The 13,829-nt window shown below is 39.4% G+C and overlaps 1 protein-coding gene across 8 annotated transcripts in view; it reads left to right on the top strand.

Annotated features, from left to right (window-relative positions):
* CCDC141 (coiled-coil domain containing 141) overlaps positions 1–13,829 on the top strand; it is a 152,842-nt gene that overhangs the window by 1,453 nt on the left and 137,560 nt on the right. For 7 of the 8 annotated variants that reach the window (XM_034785769.1, XM_034785770.1, XM_034785767.1 and 4 more), the window contains exon 2: positions 1,258–1,380. In XM_034785769.1, the coding sequence (XP_034641660.1) occupies positions 1,258–1,380 (123 nt within the window). Of the gene's footprint in view, positions 1–891; positions 994–1,257; positions 1,381–13,829 lie in introns of those variants that run through there. The other variant, XM_034785768.1, reaches the window with a different exon arrangement.

Raw genomic sequence — 13,829 nt, 5'->3', positions numbered from 1 at the left:
GTGCTGGTGGGCAGGGCCGGCTCCAGGCACAAGCTTCTCAAGCAGGTGCTTGGGGCAGCACGTCCAGGTATTCGGTGGCAATTTGGCGGACGGTCCCTCACTCCGCCTGGGAGTGAAGGACCTCCCGCCGAATTGCCGCCGCAGATCACGATCGCGGCTTTTTTTTGTTTTGTTTTGGCTGCTTGGGGCGGCCAAAACCCTGGATCCGGCCCTGATGGTGGGAACAAGCTAGTGGGTTTGCTACTATGCTAATCCACATGGCATTTCTCCCAGCATAGAGATGAAGGCACAGGTGCCTTGGAGTCTACTCCAACCCTGAGGCTGAAGTAGCTGTTATACAATGGCAGCCCAGCCTGTTGTTCAAGATTCCTGGCTCCTCGTTGTGGAGGCTCACTCCAATACATAGCCTGGCTCATGAGCTATCTGCTGCAGACATGATTGTGGGTTAAGTGCTTAGTAACATTATATATTTATATCAGATGCGTTAAACAAATGAACGTTGCTAGTATCTTCATATGGGGTTGGAAATCTCTCAATTCAGTAAAAACAAAAGGAGCGATATTTGCAGGATTGGGTCCATCACTTTCTAATGTTTATGTTCCTTTCCTCATTTTCTCCCCCAGCTGTGTAAAGGCCTTTTGGTTGTTCCTTTATAAAAAAAAAAAAATCAACCACTTGTTAGAGAAAATGCTGTGATGGATTACTTGGCACTAGCAGAACTCTGGGTGCTGAGGACAGCTGGGTTATGTAAAAATGACAGCCCTCATGTCTGCCTTAATTTGTTTCTGCTGTGAGAGGAATAGGAAATCGTTCACCATGCCCCTTAGCCGAGAGAGATCTATGCAAACTGCAGCTAAAAATATGTTCTCAATTCCCAGGACAGAGAAGGGAAAATATTATTTTTAGTCCCTGGTATGATTTTCTTTCCTTTTTAAATACCATCTCGACAACTGTATGGGTAGAGATTGGATGAAGCAAGAATTTGGGGCCTGGGTATGTTGCCTCAAATGACACTTGATTTACTATTTTTTATGGCATCCCATTATTGAAGTTTGTATTCACTGGATTTTGTATACTTTGGGGCCTGATTGTGCAATTGGATACATGTAAGTGGATCCCTGTGCCCATTGGATACAGGGGTCTGCCTGCAAAGATCCATTTGGGCCTTAACTGGTATGTTTTGGGGTAGGGGATTTAAAGAGCCCTTGTGTTTTCTGGATGACACACACTGGGTGTTTGCCTGTGTTTGCATTTTAGTGCGGGAAATGGGTGCAGCTTCAGCTGACTGAGTCAATTCCAAATGTATTAGAAATTGGCAGCAATCAAGATGAGACCAAAAAACTACTACAAGATCATGAACTCCTCCTGGCTAAACTTAAGGTAAGGTGTGTGATATGGACTCATGCAGAGTATTCTGGTCTCCTTACAGCTCTGATATAGACAATGAGCTTCTAGGTTCACAGGCCTTTTGTTGTGATCTGTTTGTCAGCAAAAGGCCAGAGCGAAAAAAACATGTCCAACCTTTGTTATTGTAATGAATGAAAATAAGACACACATACACACACCCCTCCAATAGTTCTGCAATGGAAAACTAAGTTCACTAGTAATTGTTTTTCTGGCAGAACCAGTAAAAATATCATATTTTCCAACTTTATGCATTATTGTCAAATAAAATAAAAACTAGCAGTACCTGCTAGAGACAGAGGAATTTCAAGGTTTTCATTTGTTTTGCTGGGCTGTGAGACATTAGAATGGTTCATAACTATGGTAACAACTACAAAAACAATCAAGTGTTTTGTAAATGTGAAATTAACATTCCAGTCACTTTTTTACTGTTATGATTGATGTATGTTAAGGTGGGAATAAGGTGATAACATTCAGCAAGTGATTGGCTTGAGGTGGGAAGATAATAGTTAAATCATAGAGCTATAACCAGTGTTAGGAACTGAAGGGCATTCTTAGGAGCAGAATATTATTCAGGGACATTTCAGAGACAAGAAGGTAGTACAGTAACATACTGTCACATTAAATTATTCCTATTTTGTTGACATGTGACAGCCTAAAATAAACTGAGATGAGCATTCACTTTCCTGATCTGAAGGGATCGATGCATCTTGCATATAGGCTTAAGTAAATGAATTTCTCTAGATTCTTGAGGGTGCCCAAGACCACGGTACTTTGTCAGGTTCCATTCAAGTTTCTTAATGTTATGTATTTTATTAAATTCAGATTTTGTTCATATTTTAAGACAGTGCAAATATGAACTGGAAAGATGTTTTCTCCTTTTAATATTAGTTTTCAGGTGCTGCACCGCTCATATTAAGGTATGTCTCAACCATATGTGAAGTAATAAAATAAGGTATATGCAGAGTGTAATCTAATATGGTGTATGCAGTGCAATTTGGATATCACGAATGGTAACATTTAAAGAAAAACACATCAAGGGATTAATCCTGCTTTTCTTGACCATCCAAATGTCATATCACCATTGACTTCGATGGAAGTTTTGGGTAGTCAGGAAAATGTAGTTTAGTCCAGTCATCCAACCCAAATATTTAGAATTAATTAGGAGCTAATATACTGGCATGATAAACTGAATTTCACCCTCCAATAATAAGAAATAATATTAAATCCGAGAAGCAGAAAACATCATAATCCAAAATTCTAGCAAGTGAAAATAAAGTTGAAGATTTTAAACCCCATCTGCCAACACAAACCGACCCGATATTACATATATCATATATTAAATATTTTCATTGCTTGGAATGTCCATCCACAAGAGATCTTATGGATTTCACCTGATATTTACAGTGATAAATGTAAAGAATAAAAATGGTCTCTTTGCAGGCAGCAGCATGCCAGCTCTGTACTAAACAAAATCAAGTGCAGCAGTCTCTCTCTCTCTCTCACACACACACACACACACACACACACACACATATATATATCCTGAAGCATCTTTGCAGACAAGGTCAGCAGCACAATGTCACGATACATTGCTCTCCATGGCTTGTTTCTCCATTAATCCCAGCATGGTCAGTCCCTGTGTACAACAACAATAACTTAAAAAAAATTTCCCTTGGTGCAGTCTCATTGGATTTTCCAACCCAAAATAGATTTTTTTTTAATTTTATGGGCTTTTGACTATAAAATCTCCACAGATACCTCCATTTTTATTGGGCATGATAAGCAAAATCGAATAATTATCCAAGAGCATCAGCTATTCTGTGATGTTATCCAAGGTATTTGGCTAGTATTAACTAATATTTCATCCCTCCTACTCTGGGTATATTTGTGTTCCTGGACCCTTTGACTTGTTCTTCACCTGGCTTCGCTCAGCTTGCTTAATGCTCATAATAAATAGTCAAATAATAGAAAAGTGATTCAGTACTATTTTCACATTGTAAACACAGTGAGATTACTCATCTCCTATTTGTGGGGAAAATGTTTGCGGATCCCAAAAGTTCACAAATGCTTATACACCTGAAAATTCGTATTGTAAGTGAGCAATTTCTTGTTTGCCATTCAATATGCATTATAGTCTCCTATTTAAAAAGTCTGTCATTCAGTCAGGAAGCAGAAACAGTATCATATGACTTAAGCGACCAATCATATACCACTAATAATGAATAGTGAACAGTCAATTGATCCACACATAGTGACTCTTTTTGTGTAAACGCTTGATGAATATTTTGAGTAACAAATATTGTTGCAGAAATCAACATTGAATCGTGAACCATCCACAGGAAAAGGGTAAACTCAAAATAGGTATTATTCCCCAGGAATAATTTTGCCAGCTCTAATACATGACCACAAGTCTCATAATTCTGAATGACCCTTCATTCCTTAACAGATGTGATACTTTCTGCCTGTAGTGAGCTGGTAACACTTATCATGGGTAGATATTTATTTATAAATTACCAGACCATGTCAGCAAAGGTTTGTATAAGACAATGATTCTCAACCTTTGAAGTACTGATTACAATAATTTTTGGCACTTATTATTCATGAATTATACCTTTACTCTGTGAAGATAGATAAAGTCAAAGAGCCAGTAATGTTCCACAGGCTTTAACATTTAATTCCAAAAATATAACTTATTTACATGAAGATAAAAAAAGGAAAATTAGAAAGGTGGAACTGTAAGGACAGAAATCCAATTTTTAGATTGTACTTGTCTTTGTAAAATCATGTATGCACAGTTCTTAGTTAGTTCCTTGTTCTTTTTCCTCTCAATGATCACAGTTAACACCATCTGTTTTGGTAATGGAGGGTTATGCAAGCGCATTAACACAATAGTATACCCCTGCTCATTTTTTTCTTCTTCCAATATAGTGTTTTAGCTGTTCTCTCAGGAACTATAAAACTGACAAACCCATTGGTTGCGTACTTCCTACTGACTCCAATTTGTTGATATAAAGAAAGTTCACTATAGCCCATACTCGCATATATTTTTGAAGTTTGATAGATCTCGTAGTCTGGAATGTACTATAAATACACTGAACAAGATAATGGCAAAGCTATGGCCTGATGTGCCCTACAGTTCAAACCATTTGAGCCCAAATCTTGTTTAAATCGTGGCAGTATTCTGCCATTGTATCTCAGATTTTTATTGTTTTAAACTTAATTTTATTTTGTACATAACAGTAGAAATAACATAGAAAATAATCTAATAAAAGTACATTAATAGTAAATCAAGAATATCCCTAAAATCCATGAAAACACAGGCACTTGAAGGATACATAGCTAAAGTTCTCATAATTCAAAACACTCTGCATTTTATCATATATTATGTTGAGGTTATGTGAGGTTATATCAGGTTCTACAGATGAACTGTTGTTCAAACTGTCAACTTGTAGACGTTTTTGAAAGTTACAGAGTAGCAAAAGGAAAAAGTGGGAAAACAAACCAAAAAATATTTTACTGCATACAGTAAACAAGAAAAAAGATAAAAAGGGAAAAATGAAGAGTTAAAATTTTGACTTTGACTTTTTTAAAAACACGTTATGAAAAAAAATCCTTTCATACTCCATGAAATGAAAATAACTTTGAATTTTTTGTGAAGTTTTTTCCCGTTTTTGACCAAATCTACTTACATTTTTATGTAACACTGTGAGATTGTTTTGAATGGTCTTTGCATTACATTCTTAAAGAATTTGTTTCACTAGATTTAATAGGTCTTTGTTCGTGTTAATTATAAATGTGGTTTAATTTGCTATTTTCTCTGTTATTACTGCTGTTCTATTAAATTGGATATTTTAAAACTTTACAATAAAAATCGCACTTCCACATACTAAGCTAAAGGACCTGATCCTACAAACACTTAAACGGGTGCTTCATGAGTAGCAGGGCCGGCTCCAGGGTTTTGGCCGCCCCAAGCAGCCAAAAAAAAAAAAAAAAAAAAAGCCGCAATCGCGATCTGCAGCAGCAATTCTGCGGAAGGTCCTTCGCTCCGAGTGGGAGTGAGGGACCGTCTGCCGAATTGCCGCCGAATAGCTGGACCTGCCGCCCCTCTCCTGAGTGGCCGCCCCAAGCACCTGCTTGCCAAGCTGATGCCTGGAGCCGGCCCTGATGAGTAGTCCCATTGAAATGAAAGTTAAGCGCATGTGTAAATGAGTGCAGGATGGGACCCAACGCCCCAATCTGGCAAAGATTTAAGCACCTGCTTAATGTTAAGCACCTGAGTCATCCCACCTGTTTAAGTCTTTGCAGGATTGGGATCTAACGATCTGTGCAATATTTGCAGATAGATTTTTGAATATGGATGTGACCACGCTGGCAAATAAATAGCTGGTGTGTTTTTATTTCTAACTGTGCTGAAATCTCAGCCTGAGATTTGAACATCATGCTGTTTGATTTTAGTCTCTTTTTCCTCCCATGATTTGTGCATTGTTAGTCTTAACAAAGATACTGCAAGCCGTATTCTTCCCTCAGTTACATGTGTGGTGGGGTTTCATAGGTGTAACTATGAACAGAATTTGGCATTGCCACTTGAAACTCAGTTTACAATACTTTTGATGATGCATGAACAGTTATACAATCCAGTTTGCTGTTCCAGAGACATACTGGCTCTACAATGCTAACAGGAGTTAAAAAAATAACACCAACCTATTTGTCACTAATGTAAACAGATAAGACTCAAGGCACTGAGGAAGCTTGAAAGTTTGGATTTTTTTTATATACATATATATAGCAACTTTTCTAACTATAACCAGCAGAATCATTTTTCTAACTATAAATCATACAGTAAAAATAATCATTTGTATATTTTAAAACGTCTTAGACAAAAATTATCCAAATATGTTTCCTTTGATGGACCATATTGGGCCATATTCACTGCTGGTATAAATTGGCACAGCTCCACTGAAGCTAAGAATGTGGCCCAATAGTATGTTACACTGAAAAACTTGAGTACAGTCATTTTTAAAAGACCCCCATTTTAAACATTAATGGACTATGGAGAGGAACATTTTGTTAACCAGGCTGAAAGACTAAATGGGAAATGATAAACATTAGACTAAACAAAAAATATGAAGATGTGTATGATATTAAATCATCTAGTTAAACGTCCTTTTAATATTACTGTACTGTACTGTAACATAGTTGTTGCTTATAGAGGAACTATTTACTTTCTGGATTTTGTATTTCTAGCATGGTCATAGAATCTAATAATATGAAAAGATTAATGTGATTTGTGGGGAAACAATGATTTAAGAGATTAGGATATAGTGTGGTTACTTAATTTTGTTTAATGATAGCTAATTGATCATTAAAGCTTGTATATATTTGTCACTTGTGTTATGTGTATATATATATATATATATATATATATATATACCAGGGCCTGGATCTGTTTTGCATTCAGTATGACATATATTCAGTATCTGGAAATGCAAAGCCATTGCACATTTTTTATTGGTAAATTCATTTTTAAAGCATTTGGCCCTGATCCTGCAAACACTCATGCAAATATTTGACCCCAAGCACATGAATAATCCCATTAACTTTGACCGAACTTCTCTTCTGAGCAGAGTTAAGCACATGCATAAGTGTTTTCCAGATCGGGGCCTTAACTCTCTTTTTCTGGGATATGTCTCGTCAATAGTCAAGAATTACAGGCCGGCTGCTGATTCATTAAACTAGCCAGAACTAGCAATGGCCAGAAAGTCTTGCTGAAAACTCCACCCCTCCTTCTGTGATGTCATAGACCTCTCCTCCTCATGGTCTCCTACACCTCAGCTTTGGGCCAACCTGCTTCGGCAAAGGGTTTTTTTTTGTTTTTGGTTATTTTTCCCTGGGATGAAAATTTTTTCAAGCTTTACTCTCACTTTAGTTTCTAAAATGGGGGGGAAAATTCAGCGAAGGCTTCCAAGGGACAAAATTGCACTTATTGCAATGCAGCTCTGCCATCCTCCCTCCACCACAGGTTCCTAATTCAATCACTATCTGGAGAAAATACTGCCTTTGATCTTATATTTCACAACACTAGTGCTTTGGTTTAGAGTGTGTTGTCAATCTTTGGATTATGACAGTGTTACAGCCCCCAGTAAGACAAACACTGGCATTCTTGATTTGTCTCCAAAGCTCTGTTATTTGTCATGCTAAAGGCCACAGTGAGCTAGAGCAGAGACTGAAAAATATAAATAAATCCATTCTGCAAATTTAACTTTCGTTAAAACAAAAGCACCATTAATAATTTGGCCCACGTACCTGTACATTGCTCCTAATTACTGTATTTACTCCAATTCACAGAGCATAAAGTGCAAAGTAGTCATTTATATGCAAATATCCAAGAGGAGCAAATTAGAAAAATATATTTCTCAAAAAGTAATAATATGTTCATCTTTTGCATTTGAAATTTTTTTAAATGAGCCTTTTATTTCATACAAAAATAAATATTTTCATATAATGCTTATTTTTCAGTAAATTAGATATGGGACAAATTATCTGTTAATCTCTGTTTTCTGAGTTATTTACATTTAATTACAGAGATGCTCAGCAATGCCATTAAAAGAATAATGAAAAAGATCAGTTGTGTTTTCCATTATAAAATTTTCTCAGGGGTTTGAAAGTGCAGTTGTAGTCAGAAAAGCGAATGTAAAAGTGACATTGTGAGGTTCTATATTCTCTTTCAGTGGTTTCCTCAGACAACATTAGCTCAGCTCACCAAGCCCTCACACTTGCATACCCTAAATTCCCACTGAAAATTTGGGGGCTCAAATTTTAATGGAGGTATTACTATATTTTGGGCTTCAAGATAACAGCTTTATTAGTACTTAACAGTTTCAAAACCGATGTGCAAACATTGATTAATCTTAAAAGTACCCCAGTGAAGAGTGTAGATAACCACTCAAAAATGTTGGTCCACAAGTCTCCACTGTAGGTTTCTAAGACACAGCATCTAAACCTGGTGAAATCTGAGACTGTTGAGGTATTATGTGAAATATGAGACTGTTGAATTATTTGGAACTCATCTTTGAAGAAGGCAATATACTATGTATTCAGGTTCATTTGCCTGTGAAGAATTTGGGGGAACTGAGAAATGAGAACCATAATGCTTCTGTAATTATTCAGTTGCATTTGAAGAATCTAAGGACTCGATACAATTGTCCAGTACATTGCTGAGGACACGGGGGGCGGGGGGGGGGGGGGGCGGAAGGGAAGGGGAGGAAACAAGGTGCAAGGGATGTGGTTTAATTAGGCCTCAGCTTTATTATTTAACTCATCTTTCAGCTGTCTGGTAATAATTCATACAGTGCAGGTCAAGATTCCTTCCTTAATTCTTTCTACCTGGTGAAGGGCTGCCAGCAGCCCGTCCCCCAGCTCTACACAATTGGTGCTAGCTTGTTGGTGGGACCCCTCTACCCTCATATGATGGTTAAGGGGCTGGATAAAGGGGCCGATATCCCCATTTTACCAGACATTCGCATGCCCAAGTCCATTCTCCAGCTTCTTCAGGGGATGCCTTTCCCTAAGTCTACTTCCAATTCTGGTTTATCACAGAACCAGACTCCCCTACGGACCAAGCACCTGCTCTGAATACTTGCCACAAGGCGGTACCAGCAATAAGCTTGACTGCCTCCTACCGGGGGAAAACACCCACACTCACGGTTTGCTCTGGGCCTTGCTGCTTCTCTGGCTGCCTCTGTTGTGATCCTGGGGTGATTCCAGTCTGTCCTCACTGGGACCTTGCTGGTCACCCTGAGGCTCCTAGAGATCCCTAACCCCACATGGTGGTGGTGGGGGTTGTCCCTGGCCATGTGTACTGCCTCCTTACAGCTGCTCATCAGGCAAGAGAGGTTACTCAGGCCAGAGTGACAGGGTTTATGCCCTGCCCCAGGTGTGCAGGGGCCAAAGGCTCACTTGAGCCCCACTGGGCTGCCACAGCTCAGGTGATGCCTTCTCCCCCCCACAAATCCCAAGGGGGGGACCCTTAAAGGAGCCACTATCTTTTTTTCCTGCCAGTCCAGACAAAGTCCACCTGCCTTGACAAAATCATTTTGCTGATCTCCTGATCTGTCGACCTAAAGGGTTGACTACAGTTTTTTCCAGTGAATAGAACTTCCAGTGGAAGGAATTTTGGACTATACTTTCAACTACATCAGGGATCGGCAACCTTTGACACGTGGCTCTCCAGGAAAGCCCCTGGCAGGCCGGGCTGGTTTGTTTACCTGCCATGTCCGTAGGTTCGGCCGATCGCAGCTCCCACTGGCCGCAGTTTGCCGCTCCAGGCCAATGGGAGCTGCTGGAAGTGGCGCGGGCCAAGGGACATGCTGGCCGCCCTTCCTGCCACCTCCATTGGCCTGGAGCGGCGAACCGCAGCCAGTGGGAGCCGCGATCGGCTGACCCTGAGGACGCGGCAGGTAAACAAACCGGCCCGGCCCTCCAGGGTGCTTACCCTGGTGGGCTGCATGCCAAAGGTTGCCGATCCCTGAACTACATATTAGATTGTAGGCACACTTTTGGTGCATATATGCCATGTGCAAACTCTGATGGGCATATATGGGTTTCCATGTATTGGAGTTTGAGTGTAACAAAAGAGTTTGCATATGTGCAATCTGGGTAAGTGCCCTTTGGCACAAACACTTCAGAACATTTAGGTTTGTAAGCGTGTTGTGGTGTGTGTGTGTGTGTGTGTGTGTATATATATATATATATATATATAATATACACACATTTTTTTTATTAATAAAATTGAGGAAATTAAATACAAAAATGTGCTGAAATAACATTAAAAAATTCAGAGTTTTCATTCTTACCTTAACTGAGAATAAAAATTAAAGGATATATATTCTATACAAGGTCACCCACTGTTCTGAGGGCTCAACAATAATGTTCAATAATTTAATTCTGTATCTTTTGCTTCTGACAGGCTTAAATTAGACTTGAATTGTTTCATTTATTTTTCTGTGTAGTATATTATATAGAATTAAGAGTCAGGAGTGGGGTCAGAGGAGTGAAGGTTGTTTATGATCTCCCTGTTGCATCATTTGGTAATTCAACAAGCAGAATAGGGGAAGCTAGTGAAAAGGACATCAATAGTAATGTTCTCTAGTTTTTTAGATATGATATTACAGACTTAGAGAGGCAAATCTGTGAGGAAGCACAGGGAATGTCGGCTGTGGGGGCTGCAAAATACTTACGGGACCCTAGAGCAAACAATCTAATTAACTCATGTCCCCTATTCAGTGCCTGAACTCAGAATACATGTTCTGCACACTACAAGAGCAGAGGCTCAAAGTTTGGTGTCAACATCAGTCTCCCCAGGGTAGCTGAAAGGAGGCTGCCTTTTGGCCAGGATATGAGGAGCTGTGCTAAGCCCATTTCTGCTAGAGCTTTCTCATTATTATTTTATAATTTGTAGTAGTGCCTAGAGAGCCCCAGTCAGATCAGGACCCCATTGTGCTAGGTGCTGTGGAAGCACATAGTAAGTGGTGGTCCCTAACCTGAATAGCTCTTACACTGATAAATGCAACAAAAGCTCCTTTGGACTATTCTGGGTTTCAGGGAACTACATTTGCATCCTTCTTCTGTGGTGCACTTCAGGAGAGCCCAGTCAGGTCTCAGGATTCCAGTTGCCACTTGTTTGTGGGCAGGGCCCTTGTCCCACTCCCTTCTGACTGGGGGTTTTAAGGCTTCACAGCCCTTCTGCCACACATTGTGATGTCCCAGCAAGCCAGTCTACCTAAAGGCCAGCCTCTGTGTGTTGCCTTCCCTCTGAGGGCTAAGAACAGTAGTTAGAAGTTATCACACAGCTCTTTCTCAGCAGAATACATTTATTCTTAGGATAAAACATCACGGAAAAAACATATATAAACCAATAATAGTTCCTACATGCTTACTAATAAACATACCAGGAATTGCCCACCTTCCTTATGGGGCCCTAATAGGCCACCCCTTCCTCAAGGATTGTGGAAACGTGTTCCCCATATTGATCATCAGCAGGGTTGGGAACTTCAGATCTGCAGCTCCATTATTAGCCACATGAGCTAAAGGAGTAACTGGTAGCAGAAGGTGCTTATCTTTTATGTGGACAATGCCACTCAATAGGGATGGAGCCATAGACTTTGCCCATGGGTTTTGTAGCTATTTGCTAGATGGCAAAGGAATAAAACAAGATGCCATAAAATATTTTTCTTTTTTCCCTCAAAATAGAATTTCACACTTTGCCCCACTTCCTCCCCCAAATTACACTGGCCTGGGGCCCAAGATTGGTAGTATCTGGTCTTGGATTAATGACAAATTGAAAGTCTGGTATCTCATGAATTGTCAGGATTAGAAATGGCTGCTTTATACAGTATCTCCTTTCCAAAGGTATTTGTTTCTAGCCTGGGTGAAACACAAGGTTTCAGACCTTAAATCAGATGATATAATTTATATAAAGTGATTTTAGAAGTTTCCAAAATTTGTTATAATTTTTCTCCTCCTATGAGGCCTGAACATGGCACAAAGGGAGCCTGGATTCACAGTTGGAAAGGTATGAAAAATAGAATCAGATATAAACAATAGCAGCCCGCCAGTGAAACTATTCCTAAAATATTTTTACTGTTGAATAATTTTGGCATATACAGAATACAGAGTACAGTGATGTGATATGATATGGGATGACTAATTTATATTTTTGCCAATAATGAGTAATTGCGTCATCTCAAACTCATGTCAATAAAACCATAACACAAGACTATCATGTATTCCCACTCTTCCTCTCTAGGTAAAATCTCCTGCAAATGGTTCCTTTAAGTACTATATCTAGTTTAGCTTGTGAAAATAGTACTGTACTCTGTTCCAAGGGAAATGAACAATATCAAACATATTTTGGAGATATATTAGGTGTCTGTAATTGTACAGAAGACACGATTCCAAAAAATGAAAATAGAAATGAACTAATCTATAGCTTCTTCCTAGAAGTAGTACATATTTAAAGGAGAAAGTTGAAAAAGAAACTGTCCAGATAAATTCTGTAATGTTTAGTACATACAGCACCTTGACCAGTATAAGTTGTTGTCTAGTATGTTGTTAGATTGTTGATCTGACTTGGAGGGCTAGCAGGAAGTTCAGTCCTGCCTGTGTGTACTGGAGTTGGTACTTGTAGTGTTCCAGTAAATTTCTGTGATTCTATAAGTTTGTATTACAACTGGTGGCAGCAGCATCAAGATGACAAAAACATTTCACCTGAGAAGAAATTTGCTGGTCAAGCAGATGAGATTGAAATCTGAGAGTATTTGACAGACTTTGAGCTGTTGCTCTCTGTGAACGAGTGGACTGATGAATAAGCAGCACAGTACTGAGCAGTGTTTTTGGATGGTAATGCCAAAGCGTGTTACCAGCAGCTTCCCTGTGCAGATCATGCGTCATCTAGACAGTTGTGCTAATAGTTACATGACCATTAGGAAGGGGGATTGACCTTTTTGAAATACTAGAAGGAATGTTAATCCAGGACTGAATTATTTGTGTACCCTAAGGAGACTGTTCAGTAGGTCTTTCCCTGAGCCACCATGTCAGGGGGTGGCTCAAGTGAAACAGAATTTGTGGTGCCAAATCTAGAACTAGCAGTACAGGGAGGGGGCCTATGGCCAATGACAAGTTATGAGAGAATCCTATGTGCAAAGTCAGTTTACAAATGATTTAGCAAGGGAACATCATAACTTTCTGGTGAAAGAAGATACCATACTGGATAAACCTATGGACCACATTATACACAGAATTCAAAATGTGGAAGCAGAAATTGGGGTTTCCTTAAAGGTGTCAGCTGTTAATTCCCAGCCTCAGGGTGATTCCTTTATACCAGATGCAGCACTTCAAGCAATTATTGTTAGGGAAGTAGCTAAAAAATTTCAAGGCACGGATCTAAGCTATTCACAGATGTCTTCTGGGTCATATGAAGGAGGCTGTTTCTCGAGTGGGTCCCAGGCAATATGGAGGAAAAGGCCATTGGAGATGGAATTGCACAAGCAGAAGCCACACCAAGCCAAACTAGAAGCTGTTAATGAAATAAGGCCACCATCTGCAGCTATTAAAATGGCCCCTGTGAAGAGCTGCTCAGTTGCCTGTTGTCGTTTGTCTGGAGACATTGACAGCTGGAAAACCACAATGCTGTTGGACCCAGGATCTGAAATAAGTCTGATCCATGGAGAATAATCCAGTGCTGAAAAAGAAAGAAAAATTGTACTGCAGAGATCAATAGTTGTAAAGGAACCCAATGAGTAAAAGAGTTAGGGGTTGACTTGACTGAAGCAGCCATAGAAGGCAACGAAAAGAAGCTATTAGAATACCTGGCAGTGTATTCTCCTGTTATAATGAAGAATTTGGGAAATATGATCAGGTGCATG

Source organism: Trachemys scripta, chromosome 11, assembly GCF_013100865.1.
Source record: "Trachemys scripta elegans isolate TJP31775 chromosome 11, CAS_Tse_1.0, whole genome shotgun sequence".
Taxonomy (NCBI): domain Eukaryota; kingdom Metazoa; phylum Chordata; order Testudines; family Emydidae; genus Trachemys; species Trachemys scripta.
This window is presented reverse-complemented; position numbering and strand designations above follow the sequence as displayed.